We start from the raw sequence: 24,929 nt of genomic DNA, 5'->3' as shown, positions 1-24,929 counted from the left end.
ATAATATATCGTATCAACAAAGGTAACATGCCTTAATTTTAATAATTTATTTTTCTTATTTTATTTAGTGTAATAAAATATTTAATAACAATATACTATTTAAATTTAAAAATAAATGCACAGAGTGTTATTTATACATTTATTTGTAAATTAAAATTACGCATGCAGTATATAAAAGGCTTGTTAATTTAAACATTCGATTTTAATAGAAAAGAATATATGAAGAAATTATCTTTTAAATTAAAATTATAAAGATTACATATTCTATTTCTTGAACTGGATAAGTTTTATTCATAAAATAAATATAATTATAGTAAATGACTGCAACATTTGCATACGAAGCATAAAGTACATTTTTTGTCACCCTTTGACTTTCTTCTGTCCCCCAGATGTCCTGCACGTGACCCTTTCTTCGTCTATCTTATCGCGAAGAAAAAATAATTAATAGACATTTTAGTGATATCTTGATATCTTCACAAAGGGGGTAAAAAATGAATATAATGTATAATATCATATAATAAAAATATAAAAAAAAAAATTAACTAGATATCAATATTATTTATTTTTTAAAAGTCAAAATTATTTCATAAAATAATACCCACTCCCAATCTCAATTGGGGCAAGTAACAAGAAGTCAAGCAGAAGACTTTACTAAGTTTACTTTTCCATATATAATACACATTTCTCTCTGATTCCCCGTGTCTTTTTTCTTTCAATAATGTTAATTTTGTTATTCAGCGACTTCTCCACCGTGCAAATTAACAGTCTTCTCTATAAATAAGTATCCAGTAAATATTTATTTTAATATTTTAAATTATTTATATAAATTAAATAATCTTTAATTTTGTAAAATATTTATTACTTAATTTCTAATTTCAGAATATGATATTTAATTTATTTCTAATTCACAATTAAACTTCATAATGTTAAAAACAAAAATAAAAATTATCAGACACATAAATTAATTAACATAAAATTGCTTTGACTTAATAAATGATCTCAGGTTAATATATAATAAACAAAATATATATAGTATTTTTTTTAAAAATCACATAATATTAATAAATTAAATGTATTAATAGTATAAGATTTAATAAAAAAATATTTTTTTATTAAAATTTTTATCATATACCTTAAATATACATTAAAAAAATCGAATAAAAAATTACCAATTATAATGACTAAAACAAAGGTTTACACAATAAATAGCATTTGCTTCGCGGGTATGATCACATTATTGTTGTGTGCATCGGATCACTAACCACTTTTCAGTAGCCAAAGAAAATCCTACTAAACAGGTTTGATTCCTAAGAAACAACAGAAATTTTGTGACGAAATACGCAACACCTTAAAAGCAGCGTCGTTTTCTGTTTCCGTTATAAACCCGCGTTTATCACTGACACATTGCGTTTCAATCATGAGCAGGATGGTAGCTGACGGCGGAATACGACGAAGGGGATGCACGTTCCGAAGAAACGACTTCTTCCCGGAGGAGTCGTTTAAGAGTTGGGGAAACTACGCGAGAGCGGTGATGGAGACGCCGTTGAGGCTGAAGGATCGGGTCCTGACCCGATCGGAGGACCAGACGGAGCTGGTGGAGATGAAGGCTCGGAGCAGCCACGAGATGAAGAAGACACTGAATTGGTGGGATCTGATGTGGTTCGGCATCGGCGGGGTGATAGGTTCGGGCATATTTGTGCTGACCGGACTGGAGGCCAGAACGGTGGTGGGACCCGCGGTGGTGTTGTCGTACGTCGTTTCGGGCGCCTCCGCTTTGTTCTCAGTCTTTTGCTACACCGAATTCGCCGTTGAAATTCCCGTTGCAGGTTCCGTCTCTTGCACTCAACCTTTTCCACACTTTCGCTCCTACACTGGCCGTTCACTCCTCGTGTCGTACGTCGTTAAAAAAAAAAAAACATAAAATATGTAGGATTAATTTTTTATATAAGAAATAAAAAAAAATATATTGACAATTTTTGGTGTAAGTAGTTATAAAATAATGAAAATTTATTAAAATTTAAAAATTATTACTGATAATTTTTCAAAAAATTATAAAAATAAAAATTATTGTTGGTAATTTTTGAAAAATTAATAAAAATATTTTAAATATAAAAAATCAGTAGCGATCTTTAAAAATAATAAAACATTTTGATCACAGTAACAATTTTTGAAAACATTTCATATTTTTATAATTTTTCTTAAAACAGCATATTTTAGTAATTTTTTTAAATTTTTTCTCATATAAAAAAGTTTTGACCCTACATCCTCAAGTGTGTTAAGTTTACTGTGAGAAATATATAATACATCGCAACTGAAAATATATTTTATAAATATTCATTCGCGATATTCATATATTTTAAATTATTTTTATGTTTTTATATATTTTTCCTTCTTTATTATATTATAAATTTGGTTGATTGTCCTTAGTTAAAATAATAATAAATACTTTTTTATTTAAAAATATGTTAAAATTATATTTTTTAATAAAAAATATTTTAAATTTTTAACTAGAAAATTAATTAGCATTTTTATATGATTTATCACAACTTTTTTTAATTTTACTTTTCACCTCTTACATATATGTTTTTTAAAAAAGTTATACAGTCGTCTTTATTCATACGTGATGGCCAGCACCTTTTAACTAGGATTATATAAGTTTTTTTTTCACGTGCGATTTTTGTGTAGGTGTAATTTATTAAAAATTAATGCACTTTAGCTATCAATTGTTTAAAATATTTATAAGAACAAACTATACATAAAATAAAAAAGATAAGCTGAAAAGTTAAAAATATTAAAAGTTGGAAAAAAAATATATAGAGACCAACAAAAGCATTCTTATGCAGAAGTCAACAGGAATTCTAGAGACTAACATCAAGGTAAAAAGTCTTCATACTTAGATTGAAACTGTTAGGCAACGTGAGTTGACCTTTGTGATGGATCAATTTTACTGAAATAACTCTTACAAATAAATTGAAGATTGATAGATAAATTTTAGATAAAATTAATATATGCTTTTCATCACTGAGCTTGGGAAGAAACCTAATATCAATAAAACCATAAAACTGAATGTTCAGATACTCGGTTAAAATGACAGGAAAAGTCCGAAAAAGATAACAGAGAAAATCATATGGAAAAGATGCGTACCAACTTTCATAAAATAATTATAATCTTTTTATTTTTTCAGTTTTTACATCCACTTTATATTTTTCTCAATTTCTTGTTTGTCTCTTTTTATTTGGAATATATCTTATTTACAGTATATATCTTATTATTATTATTATTATTATTATTTTAAAAGGAGAATGTCAACATTTCGTGATCAGAAAAACATCAAAAATAAAGATGGAAAGAGAAATGCAAAAATATGAGATGCTTTTATATTAAAATTATACAGTTGAATAAAGAAAGACAAACATAAGCGACCAGAAAAATTAAAAATTTTGATTTTAATATAAAATTTTATATTATGTTTAGTTTCAATACACGTGGAAGAGAAATTGAATAAAAAAGAAGCGAAAAAAGAAAAAGACAAGAAAAAGAAGAATACTATGTGCAACGTGTTTAGTTTTTATTTTTATAACATTTCTTTTATCACATTATTTCATAAATGTATAATAACGATTTTCCTTTTATTTATATTGAGAATGTGGTGGAGTCTATTAGCCCAAATTTTTTTTAAAAAAATGCCTAAAAAACAATGAAAGAGACGTGTACCTAAATTACTGATGTCAACTAGCGTTTGGAGTCAACCAAGCAGAAAAATAAAAAACTAGAGTATGGAGTGAAGGATTTAGGCATATTAATGAAAGTATATAGTGTCATTATTTAAGTGTTATTTTTTTAATGTGCACTTAAAGCAATATAATTTATTAAAAATTAGCATTTAATGTTATTAATATATATTATTGTTTAATTACTTAAATACATAATAAAAAAACAGTTATTTTGAATTAAAAAGCCTTTACCATTTCATTCGAACGTTGAAAAATACTTCCTTAAACTAATCACACGAACATACGTGTGAAGGGTAATGTGCACGCAAGGATCTGTATCTCAGAAGACAGAATCGTGCCTACTACAGGAGAATATACTACACCTATTAAATGAAACAGTGTGACGTATGATATTTTACAATTTGTTATATTTTAAGAACAAATTCAAAAATTATTTGAGATTATAGATGTTGTAATTAAGACAGAATTTAACAAATATGACTTAGAAGGAGACATTTAAAATTACAAAAAATAATGTCTGCTAAATTAAAAAATAAACTGATAGCAATACATATTATTCTTAAAACGTAAATTAAAAATTGTAAGCTGCTTTTAATAAATATGTTGTATTCATCAATTTAAAGTTCATTTGTCATGTCTTATTTTGAGAGATATTATAGTAATATATTCTAATATATTTTATTATTTGTTAAAATTTATAAAATCATGAAATAGAAAATGAGACTTAGATAATCTCACAGGTCTTAATAAATTGTAGTCAATATTAAAAAACAACATACAGAAAGAATGTCAAAAACTAAAGTTTAGCTTTGTAATAAAAAGACTTATAGTTTGACTCTTTTATGGTAAAACCATTCAATTTTTTAATGTGGTAAATTTATTTATTGGCGTGTATAGGTAAACAATTGTGTATTTTACAATAATGAAATCCGACCTTTAAAATTTACTTTATCACACTAAATATAAGCCGAATTTGCTGTGGTAACGTGCATAGTTATCTACTTATATGATCTATAAATGATTTATTACATTGAATACTATGCAAATGCACTGAAGTAATATTCTTACTGTTATTTTTAATCAAAATTAAAATTTTATTTTAATAATTAATACATCTAAGATTAACATTGAAGTGTGAATATAAATTATAAAAAATAAAATTTTAATTTTAATAAAAAATAATACTAATAATACTCAATAAATTCTTTTTATCTTAAAAACAAATTTATTAGTATATATGTTACTAATATTTTTTTATATTATTAGTGATTTCATGAATCCCAGTCAAGGATTATTTTAAACAGTTAAAAATAATTAGCTTTTATTAAAAAAAATATATTTAAGATAATAATTATGTTTTGAATAAAAATAATAATCTAGTTGGTTATCCTAAACTCTACACTTAACTTTAGCATTTTTTCTGTTATCAGCAACTAAGTTTTGATTCTGGTACTTACCATTTTATCGATCCTTTCTTATGCAGGTGGCTCATTTGCGTACCTAAGAGTAGAATTGGGAGACTTTGTAGCTTTCATAGCTGCTGGAAACATTCTCCTTGAATATGTAATAGGTTTAGCCGCCGTAGCTCGGTCATGGACCTCTTATTTTGCCACCCTCTGTGACAAACATCCTAATGACTTTCGAATAATAGTCCACAACATGAACCCTGACTATGGCCATCTTGACCCCATATCCATTGGAGTCCTCATAGCCATCACCCTCCTTGCAGTGTACAGCACCAAAAGCTCCTCCATCTTCAATTACATTGCCTCAATCTTCCACCTAGTTGTCCTTGCCTTCATTATAATCGTTGGCCTCACCAAGGCCAAGAGCGAAAACTACACTCCATTTGCCCCATTCGGAGTTCATGGTGTGTTCAAAGCTTCAGCTGTTCTTTTCTTTGCATACGCTGGCTTTGATGCAGTCTCAACTATGGCTGAAGAAACAAAGAACCCTGCTAAGGACATTCCCATTGGTCTTGTGGGTTCAATGGTGGTTACGACTGTGACATATTGCTTGCTAGCAGTGACAATATGCCTCATGCAAAATTACAAAAACATTGACACAGATGCTCCATTTTCAGTTGCGTTTACTGCTGCGGGAATGGATTGGGCTCGCTACATTGTTGCTTTGGGTGCATTGAAGGGAATGACCACTGTGTTGTTGGTGAGTGTGGTAGGTCAAGCTCGTTATCTAACCCACATCGCACGTACCCACATGGTGCCTCCCTGGTTTGCTCATGTTGATGAGAGGACTGGGACACCCATGAATGCCCATTTCTCAATGCTCGTTGCAACTTCCGTGATTGCTTTCTTCACTGATCTTAAGGTTCTATCCAACCTCTTGTCAATTTCCACTCTTTTCATCTTCATGCTTGTGTCTGTTGGGCTTCTTGTGCGTCGTTACTATTCAAGTGGGGTAACCACAAAAGGGAACCAAGTGAAGCTCATTGTATGCCTTGTGCTAATTATTGGATCTTCATGTGCCATTTCTGCCTATTGGGAAAACAGTGATGGTTGGATTGGGTATACAATTTTTGTTCCGTTGTGGTTTTTAGGGACGGGAGGTCTTTGGCTTTGTGTTCCACAAGCGAAGAAGCCAAAACTTTGGGGTGTGCCCTTAGTTCCATGGATACCTTCTTTGTCTATTGCCCTTAACATTTTACTTGTTGGGGCTATTGATAAAGATTCTTTTATCAGGTTTGGAGTGTGGACTGGGTTTCTCTTGGTATACTATGTGCTCTTGGGATTACATGCTTCTTATGACACAGCAAAAGAGTTTGATAGCAAAAAACGTTCCGTGGAGGTTGACAAGGAGTGGAACAAGGTGGAAGAGGGGGGAAATGGGGAACTTCCTCTTACAGAAGTTTCAAGTAATTGATATGTAAATGGGTAGCATAGAACTATCTAATTGGTTTCTACAAATAATTCGTTTACGATTATTCCAAGTTGTGGATGTGTGAATGCGTTTGTTACTTTGTGATGCTAAATTGTACATGTGGATTTGGCAAAGTGCCCAAAATCGTTATATAAGATTTAAATGCTATATATGTTGATGCTGAAGTTCAACATTCTGCAAGACAATTAGTTCAAAATTCTTAGGTTTATGTTCTAAAATTAATACATTATTTATATATATATTGTGAAATTTTATGGCAGGTGTTCCACATAATGAGTTTGATGTTTTTGCCTTTTATGTTTTAGAATAGCCCTATTAAAAATTAATACCGAGTGTAGTTATATAGTTAATTTTATATTTTAAATAATGAATTATTAAGTAAAATTTAAAAAAGATGATGGGTTTCGGAAAACTTGATAAAATGATGGGTGACAACTTAATTTTCTGATACCTTCTCCTTGTGGTTTCCCTTAAGACGTTTGTGACAATTAAGAAAGAAATAGAATTAGTAACTTTTTTCTTTTTTGTGACAATTATTGAAATATAATATTTTAAAAACTGAACTTGTCTTAATTTCAACCAGAAGTGATAATGACGCATGGTTCAATGATTCATCCCTTGATGATCGGCATAAATTTCAATAGAGAAACATGCACATTGACAAATATATAGATAAAACCTCGAGGTTTGCTGGTTTGTGACTAATTTACAGTTGAATCGGCTGACCGGCAGGTTTACTCCAGTTTTCAACACATTACCATCGTTAAATTAATTTTTTAAATAAAAAAATTAAATTTATTATATTAAATAACACTAAACTAAAAAAATTAAATTTTAAAGTAAAGTAAAATGAAATGAAATAGAAGTCAATGTTTAAAACTTAAATTAAGATTTTAAATTAAAAATATTTAATACAAGAGAAGTCACATAGCATAATAACAACAAAACAATCTTAAAAATACAATTATTCAAAATAATTGTCAAAAAATAATTTTCTTATCAAGTTTAGATAATTTGAAGAAGTTCAAAGTATTAAAGTATAAGCCATTGTTGTAATTTTCAACGATTATTCCATGTTGGAATCATGATTCGTGTTTTCTAATTCATACCTACCGACATGAAAATGAATATCAAAATTATTCCTTCCAACCAAAAATGTCTAAGGTCGCCCTATAGTATACTATATTCATAATTGATACCAAACAAACATAAGAGTGAATATCCTATTTCCATTCCCACTACTCTCATTTTAAAAATCAAACAAACATAGTGTGTTCATTTCAAACCTTCATCTTTAATTTAACTTGATTTCGTTTTAAGTGTAATTAGTACTGAGATGAGTTGGAGCTATATATATAATTTCACCCTCCGTAAGGCATAAAGCACGTTGTTTGTTACCTTTGACCGTCCTCTGTCTTCATCACGTCACTCTTTCTTCGTCTCTTTATCTTTTTTTCTTTTGTCAACCTTCGCCTGTTTACTTCATTCCGACAATACTTCTCCTTTTTTAATTAAAAAACGAAAAGTATGTATTTATTTTTTAAAATGTATGAGCATGACATTAAAAAAAAGGGGGTTAAGCCCACTAGAATAACGTCATTTATGGACATAAAAACTTTCATATATATTTTATTTTTTTAAAATGTATTTATATATATATAATATATAAAATAACTAAATATAATATAATATATTATTTTTAATCATTTAAATAACAGAGTTGCTGTAAAAAAAAAATCTAATCTTGTCGTTTTCGAAAAGATTAGTCCCAACGAAGTGCAACGATATATCACGACAAATAAATTTAGAAAAAATAAATAAATTAGAAGTCTTTACTCGGTGTAGTTTTCCATATATAATTTATAAATACACGCTTTTTCTTTTTCCTTCAATAATGTTAATTTTATTATTTTGGTCAACGACTTCTCCATGATGCAAATCATAAGTCTTCACTCTAAATATAAATATCGAATATATCTTCTTTTTATTTTCTTACATTATCGATATCGATAATTTTAATTTTATATTAAAAGGTTGTTTTTAATGCAAAATACCAGTAAAAGTCAAATAAAAACAATTAATTTTTATAGTATAAAAATGAAATAAAAATTTACCAATTGTAACGACTAAAACAAGGGTTTACAGAATAAATATCATTTGCCTCGCGGGTATGATCACATTCTTGTGGTGTGCTTCAGAGTGTTAACCACTTTTCAGTGCGTAGTGAAGAAAAATCCTACGAAGCAGGTTTGATTCCGAATAAACAAGTGCAAATTGCTCCGTCCACATCACTTTTTAAAATTTGCGATGAAATACGCAACACACAGCGTCGTTTTCTGTTTCCGTTATAAAATCGCGTCTATCGCTGACTCATTGCGTTTTCATTGATGTGCAGGATGGTAGCTGACGGCGCCGTCGACGGTGGAATACGACGGAGGGGATGCACGTTCCGAAGAAACGACTTCTTCCCGGAGGAGTCGTTTAAGAGTTGGGGAAACTATGCGAGAGCGTTGATGGAGACGCCATTGCGGTTGAAGGATCGGGTCCTAACCCGATCGGAGGACCAGACGGAGCTGGTGGAGATGAAGGCTCGGAGCAGCCACGAAATGAAGAAGACGCTGAATTGGTGGGATCTGATGTGGTTCGGCATCGGTGCGGTAATCGGTTCGGGCATATTCGTGCTGACCGGACTGGAGGCCAGAACGGTGGTGGGACCCGCGGTGGTGTTGTCGTACGTCGTTTCGGGCGCTTCCGCTTTGTTCTCAGTCTTTTGCTACACAGAATTTGCCGTTGAAATACCCGTTGCAGGTTTGCTTCTTGCACTCTGGATTTTACTCATTTTCACTCTTGGACTCTGACATGAAGTAGATCCTCTACACTCAACACTAAACTGATAACATGCAGTTATAATCCAATGGTGATTATATTTTACTAATAGTTATAAAAACTTAATTTTAAAAAGATTAAGGGTGAGATTGAGAACTGCAGTATTTGCAGTTGACTTTTGAATTATAAGTCCTTACAGCCGAAAATATATTTTATATAAAATCAATAAGATGTTCAAATATTTTAAATTATTTTTTTGTTTTCTTTATTATATTATGTGTTTTGTTAATCGGTATTCTAAGTTACAAAAAAATTTATTAAAATTATTTTAAATATATTAAAAACTGCATAAGTGAATGTTTCTTTTATGTTTTAAATAAAAATATTACTTTTAATTTCTTAACAAAACACTTATTAGCAATTTTTTTATGAGTCATCACATCACATCTTTCACCTATTAGCAATTTCTTAACAAAGCTTTATTTAAAAGCTGGATTTTTTTTTTTGAAAAAAAAAAGAGAGAAAGAAAGATTTCTATGATAAATATTCTTATTTAAGAGTTTTTTTTAAAATTATAACTCTTTAAAATTCTTCTAATTACATATTTTTGAATTTTTCTAACTTAAAAAATTTTATATTAACTTTCATTCCTTTCTTTTCTTTTAATTTTCATATATTTTTTTTCTTCACACTTTCAAACAAAAGCTTACTAAAAAAGACTTAGATGATCTTGCTATCATTACTGTTTCTCTTTTGGTGTGCTATATAGTAGTCTGTCAGTAAATAATTGCTTACGGTTTGAGCGGGATTCTTCTCAGCTCAAGTTCAAGGACGAAGATATTAACTAACCACGCGCGATTAATTTATATATATCTAAAAGCAAAAAGATAAGTTGAACGTTCAAAGGGTTTAAAGTAGAAAGTCAATAGAAAATATTATAGAGTAAAGTCAAGGTATAAAATGTCTGCATACGATTGAAATTGGTACATAATGGATCACTTTTAATGGAATAGCTTTTATAAATAAATTAAAGATAAAATTAATCTTGTGTTGTGCACATGCAAAGGATGTGTACCAACTTTCATAGAATAATTATGATTTTTTTATTTTTCTCATTTTTTTCATCCCTTTATATCTTTCTCATTTTTTTTACATTAAAATTATACCGTTTAATAAATAAAGACAAACATACTACAAAGAATTTTAAAAAATTAAATTTTTAAAAATTACCATCTAACAATTTATGTATAACAATTTTTAGTCCAAAGAAAATAACGCCAAAAAAAAGTACGAAAGAGACATATAACTAAATTACTCAGGTCACGTGTGGAGTCAAGCGAGGATTTCGGCACCCTCTTTTGCTGCTTGTTTTATTAAATGGTAGCGTGGTTGCCCGAAATTGCTTTTTTTAATATGTACACAAAAATACATTATCATCATTTTTATTATTCAATGTTTAGTATTTAATACTATTAATATATCTTTTATAATTTTAATTAAAATTTATTATATATAAATTTTTAGTATGCATGCTTAAATACACAACCTAAAAAAAAAGTTTATTTGAAGTTTAAAAATATTTTATTATTTCATTCTAACGTTGAGGGAAGAAAAAACATTTCCTTGACTAATCAAAACGGACGTCCGTGTGAAGGATAATGTGAATGCAAGAATCTTTGGGGTGTGTAATATTTTAAAATTAGTAAAATAAGAACAAGTTTAAAAATTTAACTTAAAAGGAGATATTTAAAATTAAAAATAAAATAATATTATTGTGTATTATTCTTAAAAAGTAATTTAAAATTTGCAAGTCACTTTTAACAAATATATTGTAGTCACCAATTTAAATTTCATTTGGCTTGTCTTATAATAATAATAATAATATACTCTCTAACATATTTTATTGTTAGTTAAATTTTATAAAATCATGTGTAATAATCATGAAACAGAGAATGAAACTTGTAATGTGAATGCAAGAATCTGTGACGTGTGTAATATTTTAAAATTTGTAAAATAAAAACAAGTTAAAAAATAACTTGAGAATATAGATTATATAATTAAGATAAAATTTAAAAAATATAACTTAAGAGGAGATATTTAAAATTAAAAATAAAATAATAGTATTGTGTATTATTCTTAAAAAGTAATTTAAAAATTGGAAGTCACTTTTAACAAATATATTGTATTCACTAATTTAAATTTCATTTGGCTTGTCTTATAATAATAATAATAATAATATACTCTCTAACATATTTTATTGTTAGTTAAATTTTATAAAATCGTGTGTAATAATCATAAAACAGAGAATGAGACTTGTATAATCTCACGACTCTTAATAAATTGTAGTCAATATTAAAAAAAATATGTAAAAAGAATAACAAAACGTAAAGTTTGACTCTAGTAAAAAAACTTAAGAAATTGACTCTTCTACGATAAAATCATTCAATATTTTGGTGTGCTAAATTATTTATTGGCATGTATAGGTAAATAATCATGTATTTTACTATATCGGAATTCAACCTTTAGGAAATTTTTGAAAACATAAACATTTTTAGGAATTAGTTTTTTATCATCTGGTATATACATTTTCCCTATATTCTTTTTAACTTAAAAATATAATAACATAGAATATATGTTACTTACCATTTTTCCTATATTATTGGTAACGTAGTTCTGATATTGGTACATACATTTTTTTCCTTTTTTATGCAGGTGGTTCATTTGCATACTTAAGAGTAGAGTTGGGAGACTTTGTAGCCTTCATAGCTGCTGGAAACATCCTCCTTGAATATGTAATAAGTGGCGCTGCCGTAGCTCGGTCATGGACCTCTTATTTTGCCACCCTCTGTGGCAAAAGTCCTAATGACTTTCGAATAATAGTCCACAACATGAACCCTGACTATGGCCATCTTGACCCCATATCCGTTGGAGTACTAATAGTCATCACCGTCCTTGCAGTGTACAGCACCAAAGGCTCCTCCATCTTCAATTACATTGCCTCAATCTTCCACTTAGTTGTCATTGTCTTCATTATAATCGCTGGCCTCACCAAGGCCAATACCGAAAACTACACCCAATTTGCCCCTTTCGGAATTCGTGGTGTGTTCAAAGCTTCAGCTGTTCTTTTCTTTGCATACGTGGGCTTTGATGCCGTCTCAACTATGGCTGAAGAAACAAAGAACCCTGCTAAGGACATTCCCATTGGTCTTGTGGGTTCAATGGTGATTACAACTTTGGCATACTGTTTGCTAGCGGTAACACTTTGCCTCATGCAAAACTACAAAATGATTGACACAGATGCTCCATACTCAGTTGCATTTAGTGCTGTGGGAATGGGTTGGGCTCAGTACATTATTGCATTGGGGGCATTGAAGGGAATGACCACTGTGTTGTTGGTGAGTGCGGTGGGTCAAGCTCGTTATCTAACCCACATTGCACGTACCCACATGATGCCTCCCTGGTTTGCTCATGTTGATGAGAGGACTGGGACACCCGTGAATGCCACAATCTCAATGCTTGCTGCCACTGCTGTGATTTCTTTCTTCACTGATCTTCAAATTCTCTCCAACCTCTTGTCAATTTCCACTCTTTTTATCTTCATGCTTGTGGCTGTTGGGCTTCTTGTGCGTCGCTACTATTCAAATGGGGTAACCACAAAAGGGAACCAAGTGAAGCTCATTGTCTGCCTTGTGCTAATTCTTGGTTCTTCATGTGGCATTTCTGCTTATTGGGCAAACAGTGATGGTTGGGTTGGGTATACTATTTTTGTGCCGTTGTGGTTTTTAGGGACTACAGGTCTTTGGCTTTGCGTTCCACAAGCAAAGAAGCCAAAACTTTGGGGGGTGCCTTTGGTTCCTTGGCTTCCTTCTTTGTCTATTGCCATTAACATATTCCTTCTTGGGTCTATTGATAAAGATTCATTTATCAGGTTTGGGGTGTGGACAGGGTTTCTTTTGGTATACTATGTGTTCTTGGGGTTACATGCTTCTTATGACACGGCAAAAGAGTTTGAGAGCAAAAGTATTACGTTGGAAGTTGACAAGGAGTGGACCAGGGTAGAAGATGGAGCAAAAGGGGAAGTACCTCTTACAGAAGTTTTGAATAATTAATATGTAAATGGTTAGCATATAACTAGCAAATTGGTTTCCACAAATAATTTCCTTAACAGTTATTCCAAATTGTGGGTGTGTGAATGAATCTGTCATGTGTGTGATGCTAAATTGTACATGCGGATTTAGCAACGTGCCCAAAATAAATATACGGTTTAAATGCTATATAAGTTGATGCTGAAGTTCAGTATTCCGCAAGACAACTAGTTCAAAGTTCTTAGATGCATGTTCTGAAATTAATACATGATTTATATATTATGAATTTTTATAGCATGTGTTCCACTTAAGGAGTTCGTTGTTTTTGGTTTTCATCTTGTAGAGTTGTCCTATTAAAACTATAGTTAATGTGATAGTTAGTTTTGTATTTAAAATAATTAATTATTAACAATAAAATAGAAAATTAAATGAAATTTAATTAAATAAACGTTGATAACTTTTAATCGTGAGTTTTAAAATTTATATTTATTAAGAAAGTTATTTTCTTTTTAAAAAATAATAAAAATTATTTAAAAAATTTTAAATAAGATTGAACAATATTTTTTCCTAACTTTTAAAATAATAATCATTAATCAACCAAAATAAATCAATCCAAACACGTATAAATTTGAAGGGACTGACTGAATTTGAGTGACTTAAAACTCAAACCAATGCAGGCCATTTCAATTAAATGAATGGTGTAAGAATTGGTGCTGCTCAACCAATTCACCTCGAATTTATTTTGGAGACAACTCAGTTTTTCTCTTTTGCCACGTGAGTAAATTTCTAGCATCACCCCGGGATCCAAAGGTGATGCATTCCCATTCCAGCACCCGGTATCTAACGTTTTCCTTATTATCATATTATTTCCTAATTCAAAATCGTTTTCCCTTCAATCTGACATCCTTTGCTGATTTTTTTTTCCCATGCCTGGGATTAGAAATCACCCCTTTTCCATTTGCTCAGACTGACACCGAATAGTGTTGGCGTGGTGAGTAGAGATAGGATTAATGATCGATTTGAATGATCTTATTCTTGCTTTCTAATTCTCATTTATTTGATATTTTTTATATTTAATTAAAAAATAACTTTTTTTTTACATGTATTCAATAACATATAATAAAAATTTATATATAATAAGTTTTTCATTAAGAATATAAAATATTTTAAAATTTAATGCACCTTTTTAAATAGTTACTATTTATTAATTTTGTATTGTATTGTATGCCACTAAACGCACATTAAAAATCGTTGAGTTAGAAAGATACATAACCCAAACCGTGTTTTAATATCAACAAGCGCAGCGGGTAGGGTTTGAGTTTGAGTGTAGGGTATAAACAAGTAATGGCAAATGTTCATTTTCCTGAAAATGTTTTTCCGCAGTTTTTTTTCTATTATTTGTTTTAGCCGAATGAGATAATTGAGGTGATCTAGAATTTTCAAAGCACCCTCGGTATTATCCTTATTTTTCAAATGACTCGTAAAAAATCTATCAGACCGGTCATTTATGATGCAATGCTTGCACAACATCATCAAATATTACAACACAAGTATCTAACAAATCACTAAAAAAACACCACAAGCTTAACAAGTCATGAAAGAAATAACAGCATGTGCTAGTCTAGGACTTGTAAGTCAGCATATAATCTGAATCAACCAATTGATTTGGGTATGGATACAAAGGAAACAACACATTGAGCTCTGGCAATCACACAAAACAGGTTTTATGCCCTTTTCATGACTTGTCTCCTCATATACATACACATATGATATCCGTCCAACCCTTATATTGGAAAAATATTCATTTCAATTAAACCATTGCCGGCTGCAATATCATATATTCATATACACAAACAATATCTTCCCGTGACAGCAACTGTGGTAATGCGTCGTATACTGTACCTTTTTTTATATGACACCATTATTTCTTATCCGTTGTAACACCAACGACGACATTGCTCACCTGTGACATATCAAATTCCTTTAAGTGAATCTTACTACGCTCAAAAGCAAGAATTAGTCAAATGCAGAAGAAAATGTATCCAAACTATTAATGAAGAGCAATAACAATTACCAATTTCCCACTTGAATCAACAGACATTGGATTTTCTACCACTACTGTTTGACTCTGAGATTGGGTCATTGACTGCAGGTAGTGAAATAGAATCATATGCATGAATATTAGATATCATAACAACCACCAATACATCCTTATTATGAATAATCACAATTAAAAAAAAAAAAAAAGAAGTTAAAAGCATACTGTGGAAGTAGAAGGTACTGTTCCAGTGTTGGTCGTCCCATTAGGCCTATGGACAGGGATTGGAAGCCTTCCATTGTTCATCTAGAGAAGACAAGAAAGAGGAGCAAAAGCGAGAAACCAATATTAAAAAATCAAAACAGAAAAAACTCAACATATAAAATAAATGCATATATCATAATCGCAAGAAACAGAAGTTGAGAAGCCTGAAGGGAATGACAATCTCATAATTATATATATTCAGTATATCATAACCCTTTACAGATGCATCCAATGTTGAATGAGATTCCAGTAAGTTAGCTTAAAGGTTGGGCATACAGGTCAGTTTATAGAATCCAACTTTTTAGGATGGATCCAATCTTGGATAACAGGCATGAGATTACTTTAATGACCATGGTTATGAAGAATAAAAAAGAAATGGATGGTAATAATAACACTAATACCAGAAAACCAAAGTATTTCCAAATAATATATTATCTATGAAAGTAATTCTATTAGAAAACACAGGTTTTAAGTTATAAAATAAAAATACCTACACGCTGCTGAATACTGAATTTGTTATGTAATTGTTTTATATTTCCTTTATTTCTCTTAAGGTATATCTAGTTTTGACATGATAAAGAAAACTAAATAACTAGTTTACTGCGTGAAGCAACTTAACAGCCAAAGACCTTCATCGGAGATACCTAATAGCAGATGCTATACATTTAAGTCTCTTGTGGTGAAATTCTAAACACTGGCCAAGCACTGATTTCAGTAACAGAGCCATTAATCCTATGTTTGGATTGAGAAAAATGGGGGGTCTCAAAAGGGAAAAGGCAGTAAAGGTTTCTATCTTACCCTTATTTATGAGTTTATTAAAAATAAATAAATAAAAGGCAAAAACTGAGGGTTGACAAGTAACCCTCCAAATTCAACTTGAGTTTAAAAAATGGGGAATTCATGTTATCCCTTCTTCTAAATTTTAAAAAGTTAAAACAATGGAAAGAAAGTCAAACTTCTATCTCTCATGTCCATCATTTTCCTTTCCTTTTGTGTTCTTTTCCTTCTTCAAGCTCCCAACAATTCCTAAATGGTGCAGGAGAGGAAGATAGAGAAAGGGTACAGATGATATCTTGTTTCTATGATATTAACAATGAAAGAAATAGAATTCAGTTAGAAAGACCTTGTGAAACACCTTTTGTGAACAATACAACTCCCCATTTTTCAAATCCTGTCAATTCTAAATTTTTAGCACTTAACTAGTCTTAACAGGATTCTGAGTGAGGGAAAAGTAGTGACCAGGAAAAACAACAAAAACAACAACCAAGCCTTATCCCTCTAAGTGATGGCCAAGGAAAACATGACAAAAAAATTTAAAAGCAAAAATAAAGTTAATAGTAACATACATCAAAATCTTCAAAGCATTCGAGGATAAAAAGTAAATACACAGATTAACATATTTCTATCAATACAAACTTACAGTGATATTAGTAATATAGTGACAAACAGCACATTTGACTGAGGGAGCTCCATATGGATACATGAGTGTAGTCCGGCAGTTCCCACAATGGACATGAGCAACTTGATTAGGTGCTTCATAATGCAATACAAAGCCCACCAACAGATAGTCAGTAAACAACAACTAATCGAATAATAAGCATAGTTATTAAAATATAATAAGGAATTCATCATTCGAGTGACATAATGATAAGAAAAACCACAACTAATTAAAGCAACATTGCATAAGCACTCAACATTTTATGCATATAAGGTCCTTGTGTAGAGCTCTAAAGAGTAAAATGAATTGCATTCATCCACGTTGAAGGGAGAGAGTAGAACAGAGATAGAGCTAGAGATAATTTAGAACAAGAATGGGAATGTTTTCTTATTCAAGAAAAGATATGTTACATAGGATAAGTAAGACATTACTATATAAAGGCTCTTAATAGACAAAGTGGAGACTATGTCCTAAACTAGTATTGAGAGGAACTTGCTAAATATCAAGACTCACAAACACTAAATGCATTCTAACATGAGAGATATGAACACACAATTGACGGCAAAAAAATGATTATGAAAGCATATATTTTTCAACAAAATATAACACAGTGCCAGAATAACAAGAATTTGGCTATAAATGACATAACATCTGCTTGCCAATTAATACAACAAAATAAAGTCTTTTATATATCATGTTTTAAAATTGTTCTTCTCAAGACTGTAAACAAAAAACATGAAGGATAAATCTAAAAATCAATATATTCATTATTCATTGCAAAGGAAGAATTGATGAAGACTCTGTTTCAAAATAATCATCTTTTTTAGGGAGGAAATTCTGATACAGAAACATATTTTCTGTGTGATCTGCTAGAAAATTAATTCACACAGAAATATGTTACAAAGAAATGTTTTAACAAAATTGCAAAATAAAACTCTGCTACTTTTCTTGTTGGAGGCTTCATTCTCATTATTTTCTCCATTTCTGTCTCATTTGTGCTTCTCTTCACCGACATCCTTTCATCAGCTTTGGAGCCAAATTGCCACCTATTTTTTAAAGCGTTTTGGCAAACCCAAATCTCATTTCTGTCAAGGAACCCAATAGGTTGGCAGGTCTCTATCCCAATGCGATAGATACATTGGGTTTTCTGTACATCAAATCTGCTTGTTCTTAACTTCATTCAAGCCTAGCAGAAAAGGCTAAGGAAGAAGACACTCCAGATTCAAACTCTAAGACACAGGTAAAGTTAGAACCAGAATGTGGGAGAGGATCAAAAAACGTCTTGGTTTTGATCAAGGTTGTTAAAATCAAATATCCTAGTTTAGGTCAGACAGGGGAGGTAGAAATGTAAAAAGTGAGATCATAATGCGAAATGTTTGATTCTACCTGTTATGTAAAAGTATATTTAAGAATATATATGTGCATATAAAAATTTGAAGTTCACAACTATTAGATTATATAATACCCAGCACCAGATACCATCTTTAATATAAAAAAATAGCAGAAACAAGAAGCAGAGAGTGATAAATATAAAACAAAACAAGCAGAGTAAATGACAGGATAAAAACAAAGGAATTTGGAATAGATGAAATAACAGGAACTCAAGAAGTGACAACACTAAATCTGGCAGACATCAAAATCTCGCATAAAACCACAGCCACACAGCCCAGAAAACGTGAACATTCGATCAAAAATCACAGTTGAACTCAAAAAAGTGAGTCACAAATTGCAAAACTCTCAGAACTCCATCAAAGAAATATGAACTTCCAAGGCCTTGCATAGGCAACTCTTGTTTTGTGCGGTCTTGCCAAACCAGCTGCTCTTGTGAATGCTATAGATACTATAAATCATCCAAAACTGAAGAGAAACAAGTTCCAAGGGAAACCACCATAACCATGTTGCCACTAATGTTCTTAGAAACTAAACTACCAAGACTAGTCCCGCATCCATTTTAGCCTTTCAACAACCTCGCATATAAACAGATGATTCTATTACAATCTCCAATACCATGCAAAAGAAATCGCACATTATCTTTTCAATCTTATTTTCCACCCTAAGGGAATTTTGAAGAGGGAGAGAAAATAAAGAGGGATACTAGACCAGGAAGATTGAATCAAGATAGCATCACCCCCCAAAAAGATAAATTTTCTTTTTAATTGCCAAGCTGTTAGCAAACCTCTTAAATGGTAGCATGCCAAAACAAAGGATCACCAGAGTTTCCCACAATGGAATGCTAAGATAAAAACAAGGGCCCATTGCAAGAAAGAATACCTAAACAACCTAAGGGCTATTTGGTTTCAGGAAATATTTTGTGTTTTCATTTTATGCTGTTATTTTTAACTATAAAAACATCATCTTATTTTCATTTTGTTTCTTGTTTTAAAAGATCTTTACAAGAAACAGAGGAAACAACTGTGTTCACCATTTTTTATACAAAACTTTGATAAGGTGGCATATTTGTTATTAAGAGGGGAAAAGGAAAAACATTTGCAGAACCAAACAACTACCTAACTTTTGGTTTTTCAGTCAATGACCAACACTACTATATTACTCACAACATTAGCCTAAACATCAATAACATCCAAACCACATTTAGAAAGAAGCATAGTAAAAAGTGAGCGCATCTAAAAGTTATTCTGATCCATGCATCCAAAAGAGCAATATCATCTGTGAACTGAAGGTGAGAAACCTCCATTCCCTCAGGTCCAACAACAAAACCTTTCACTATGCCCCCATTCACAGTCTCTTATCGACATACAAATAATTCTTTTTGAAAAAAAAAAAAAAAAGGACAGAGCCAGGACAGAAATGAAATAAGAAAGGATCAACTTAATGCAACCCCACCCCCCCGACCACTACACAGGATTTGGTAACCCCATCATGATTAACCATATTCAATCACCAAACAATCCAACAAAATATCATAATATAAATAGAATATTTATGTTAACAGGAAAATTAACATGTGTTCCACCAAAATCAATAGAAAACCCCTACACTCACATCACATGTTTAGCAACATACAATACTTATATGCAGTACCTGGAACAAGGTTTACAGTGTGACAGCAAGAACATCTCACACTTGTAGCTCCACGTGTGTACATTAGCAATGTCCTACAACCTCCACAATAAAGTTGAGACATTTCCATCCCTGCAGGCACATTATTATGGTAAATATTCTCAGAATAAGCATTGAGATAAAGTTTGACTACATTTAATTATTTAATACAGCACATGCACGATTTGTTTCTAGCTTAACATCTCGCATGTGTTCAAAATTGAATAATTTGCTTGTATGAAATAGATAAGGATGGGAGACACAATTATATGATATGTAACTTTCTCTAATCCTTAAAAGTTTAAGGACAATAACAACTGCCAATGAGATTACCAGGTGGAGGAACAGAGGTAATTGTGTTGCATAATGCACAGCAAACATTGGTTGCCCCTCTTGGGTAAAGCAGAAGGCTCCTACAACCATTACACACTAGTTGGCTCTGCATACCTGCAAGGTTAAAGGCTAATCAGCAGGAAACTCAACCAAAATGAAACCATACAACCATCTACGCGTCCCCCATAATTGAATCAATAATCTAAACTTAATAAACATAAGTGTAATTCCTATAAAACTTTCAGCCCTTGTCATGCACAGGGCACAGGGTCTCACACAGAATTCAAACATCAAACAGGAACCGGGCATCAAAATGCTTGATCCAAATAAAAAAACATTAGCACCTTTTCTGCAGACATTTATATGTTCAATCTGTGAATATTTTAAATCCCAAATAAGCGATTCAAATAAAAGAAGAAAAGAAACCCAAAACAGAAAACTAAAACAAAGAAAAAAAAGAGAGGATCCGACGATACCTGTGGCTCTCGAACCCTGCGAACAACCGATTCAGACAACCTAATCAAACGAAAAAAAAGTTTGGCAAAAAACAAGGATAAAAAGGGGGGGAAAAGAAAAGAGATTGAGGGAGGAATGAAGAAATCTCAAGATATGTGTGGAATGAGATGATAATGCTGTGGGTTGTGGGTTGAGGATTGAGATTTGATTCTCTTTAGGAAAGGAAGAAGAAAACCAATCCAACCCTCTCTCTCTCTCTTTCTCTCTTTCTCTCTCTTGAAATTTCTGCTACCAATATTTCCTCATCATCTTCCTCATCCCACACACTTTCGGAAATTTCTTCAGCGACTATTAGTCTACCTTTTTTTTATTTATTCATTTAAATGATCGTAAAACTTTATTTTATTTTATGGTAAAATCAAAAAAATAATCGAATGAATCCATAAATGGACACAATAACTTCTTTTTTTATTACATAAATGGAAACAAATTCACATCATCAAATTAATGATAAGTGAATCCACAAAAAAAAATTAATGATAAGTGTATTTAATTTTTTTAGCGTATATTAAAAAGTAATTTCTAAAATAATTCTATATTTAAAGGGATATTGATATTCTTTTATTTGAACCAATAAGTAATAAATATATGTATACTGTGTAGATAAATTTAGTTTATGAGTAAGATAAAAATTAAAAATATCTTACTATTTAAGATCATTTTTAATTTTCAAATTAATATTATACACTTTTAAGAAAATTGAAAACTATGCTTCAAAAATTTATTTTAATTTAATATCAATTATTAGTAATTTTATTTATTTATTTATATGATGAGAGTACGTTTATATTTAAATGGTTAAAAAAGGTAATTTAAGATATTTATTTTATATTAAAATAATAATTAGGCAATTAAAAATATTATTTATTTTTCATGGAATATAATTTTTTTACAATTTTCACCACATTTATTGAAAAAACTATAAATTATAGATAAAATATTAAGATATATGTATCACGATAAATTATAAAAAAAAATCATAACATTTCTTATATAATTATATTTCTATTGAAATATAACATTTATAACTTATATCATCTTTAATCTCATTCTTATATATTTTACTTAATATTATTTTTTTAATTTCTAATTAATAATTTATTTTAATTTTACATATCAAAATTTTTAAGAATAAATACAAAATATATATTGAATAAAAATCTTAAACGGTATTTACCGTTGAACCAACAGATCTGATTTAATATTAAATTTTGTAAGGTTCTTTTATAATTATAAAATTTATAACACCATTAAAATTAATTTTAGTTCATATATGATACAATTAAGGTACTGATATAGCATCCCTTCAAATTCAAATATACCGATAACCATATTAGTAACTTACGTGATAATCACAGCTTTTTTAAAATACAATGAGATATAATAAATATATGTATATCATAAGTTTACGTAAAGTATTATAAAATTACTATTTGTCTTGAATATACATCATAATTTAATATATGTATTCGACAACATAAATGTCAATAACATATCGTCAGAACAAATCAAAGGACATAGATGATTAATTCAAATAAGATGAAAGAAACTAATAGAAGCAAGTGCACATAGAAAAAATAGTTGACTAACATTCACAAAATTTTAAATAAAATGAGAAAGCAGTAAATTTAACGCGTTAGTAACCTTTTGAGGGCAATTCAGAGTCACCATCATTTTTAACCTTATCACACTGAGGGTGACGACTTCTTTGTTGAAGATTATATATTTATTTTGTTTAAAACAGTCGTCAATGCCAACAGCGTTCAATAAAAAAGGGAAACAAATATTCTTATCATAAATTTACATTTTTGTATTGTGCTTTCGGTCTTCTGTATCTAAATAAGCATAATAAAAAGTAATTAATTACCAAAGTTTTTATCTTTAACACAATACTAAATTAATAAAATAGCATAACCTGTCCTTTACTCAATGTCAAAGCTAAACGAGGCAAAGTTAAAGTTAATAAAATTTAAACTTCTAACGTAATAGTAATAATAGATGTAGCTATTCCCTTCGAGTTCACAGCGTATGTCTACGTATCTCTATATCTGACACACATGTTTTTCCAAAGAACACATAACTAAATTAAAGTGACCAAGTTTCAAATTCTTACATAATTCTCACCAATTAACAACAACCGAGTTTAGTTGGTTAGACAACCTTAGGAATCTAAAGACAGAACCCACATTTGGCTTCTTAGACTTTCCAAATAATATGGTTGATCAATTTTGCTTTGTGCTGCCTATAATAACGCATCCCTCTTTGCATTAACCAGTAAAAACTTACAGAATGGCCTCAGGAAATGGAGAAAAGGTAGAATTTGGTTTCAATGCTGATCCTGATACCAAGCCAAAGAAGGATTGGGCCCTTCTGTCTCTGAGGGTGGTTGCATTTTTGGCCACAGCATCTGCTACACTTGTTATGGCACTCAACAAGCAAACAAAAAGCTTGGTAGTTGCCACCATTGGCACCACCCCAATAACAATTACTCTTACTGCAAAGTTTCAGCATACCCCAGCTTTTATGTTAGTTCAATAAATTTATTTAAGTTCTGCAATATTATATATTAAACATTTTCACACTCACGTGTAATTTATATGGTGAGACAGATTCTTTGTGATAGTCAATGCAATTGCCAGTCTCTACAACTTGGCGGTGATAACAATGGACATATTAGGACCCCAATATGATTATAAAGGACTCCGTCTTGGATTGATTGCAATATTAGACGTGGTACTCAGTCTATCATTTGAGTCACCTTCACTTTTACACACTTTTCCATTAAGAAACTACTATTAACATCTTTATCCCTAGTATAATCAGAGAAATTGCATAATTTTCCTGAATTTAAATTTATATATGTATGTATGTATAGGTCTCATTTGTATATTAACAACTTTAATCCTATAATTTCTGAAAATTGTTTGACTATACTTTTTGTGTGAAGATGACTATGGCTCTGGCAGCAACAGGAGATGGTGCAGCAACATTCATGGCAGAATTAGGAAGGAATGGAAATTCACATGCAAGGTGGGATAAGATATGTGACAAATTCGAAGCCTATTGCAACCGTGGTGCTGCTGCCCTAGTTGCCTCTTTTGTTGGCATCATTCTCCTCCTTATTGTTACAGTGATGTCCATCAACAAGTTTCTCAAGCTAAATCGCATTTAACTATGCAGTTCCTTCATGCTAAGAAGAATCATGCACATTTTCTGCTTTCTATATATAATCTGTTTGAGTGCATGTATATATATATGTATTTAACATGGAATTTTATCTTTATAGCCTATATTTTACACTTGTTTTTCCTGAGTCCATGTTAGCTTCAAATTTTCTCAAATTTTGAACTGCCATGTAATACTTCCTTTGATTGAGTGCAGCTCCTTGCCATCCTAATTCTCAAACATCCTATTCGCTTATTTTAAATGAGAGAAAAATAGTAATTTCATGGTAGCAAGTTAATTTATATATTATTTTTCAAAAGTAAATAGATGTAGAGAAATAAAAGTAATAGCTGGAGATGTACACACACACACACAAAGTAGCATATATAATTTTTTTTTATTAAAAATCATATAATATAATAAATTGATAATATATAATGATACAATTTATAATAAAAATATATTTATTAATTTTTTTATGTAATATTAAATAAAAATTTTTAAATTGAACAATTGAGGGGCACCCCAGAATAGAAATGTCAAAAACAGAGTGTCGGCTAGGCAACATAATC

At 30.6% G+C, this 24,929-nt stretch overlaps 4 protein-coding genes across 4 annotated transcripts; 3 read left to right on the top strand and 1 right to left on the bottom strand.

Annotated features, from left to right (window-relative positions):
- Positions 1–1,435: 1,435 nt before the first annotated feature.
- Positions 1,436–6,614, top strand: LOC113860026 (cationic amino acid transporter 1-like). The gene is made up of 2 exons (XM_027492656.1): positions 1,436–1,826; positions 5,218–6,614. The coding sequence occupies exons 1-2, from the start codon at positions 1,532–1,534 to the stop codon at positions 6,612–6,614; spliced, it is 1,692 nt and encodes a 563-aa protein (XP_027348457.1). The 5' UTR covers positions 1,436–1,531.
- Positions 6,615–9,037: 2,423 nt separating this feature from the next.
- On the top strand, positions 9,038–13,567 carry LOC113860025 (cationic amino acid transporter 1-like). The gene is made up of 2 exons (XM_027492655.1): positions 9,038–9,440; positions 12,171–13,567. The coding sequence occupies exons 1-2, from the start codon at positions 9,146–9,148 to the stop codon at positions 13,565–13,567; spliced, it is 1,692 nt and encodes a 563-aa protein (XP_027348456.1). The 5' UTR covers positions 9,038–9,145.
- A 1,410-nt stretch (positions 13,568–14,977) lies between these two features.
- LOC113857551 (protein LSD1) lies at positions 14,978–21,508 on the bottom strand. Its single transcript, XM_027489562.1, has 7 exons — positions 21,153–21,508; positions 20,677–20,790; positions 20,326–20,436; positions 17,266–17,378; positions 15,807–15,887; positions 15,618–15,689; positions 14,978–15,506 (listed from the first exon to the last, which is right to left on the bottom strand). The coding sequence occupies exons 2-7, from the start codon at positions 20,786–20,788 to the stop codon at positions 15,465–15,467; spliced, it is 531 nt and encodes a 176-aa protein (XP_027345363.1). The 5' UTR covers positions 20,789–20,790; positions 21,153–21,508; the 3' UTR covers positions 14,978–15,464.
- A 1,973-nt stretch (positions 21,509–23,481) lies between these two features.
- LOC113860140 (CASP-like protein 1B1) lies at positions 23,482–24,364 on the top strand. The gene is made up of 3 exons (XM_027492804.1): positions 23,482–23,717; positions 23,802–23,925; positions 24,140–24,364. The coding sequence occupies exons 1-3, from the start codon at positions 23,482–23,484 to the stop codon at positions 24,362–24,364; spliced, it is 585 nt and encodes a 194-aa protein (XP_027348605.1).
- The last annotated feature ends 565 nt before the right edge of the window (positions 24,365–24,929 follow it).

This window comes from Abrus precatorius, unplaced genomic scaffold (genome assembly GCF_003935025.1).
Source record: "Abrus precatorius isolate BTA unplaced genomic scaffold, Abrus_2018 Scaffold2, whole genome shotgun sequence".
NCBI lineage: Eukaryota > Viridiplantae > Streptophyta > Magnoliopsida > Fabales > Fabaceae > Abrus > Abrus precatorius.
Note: the sequence above shows the minus strand (reverse complement) of the source record. Positions and strands in the feature narration are given on the sequence as shown.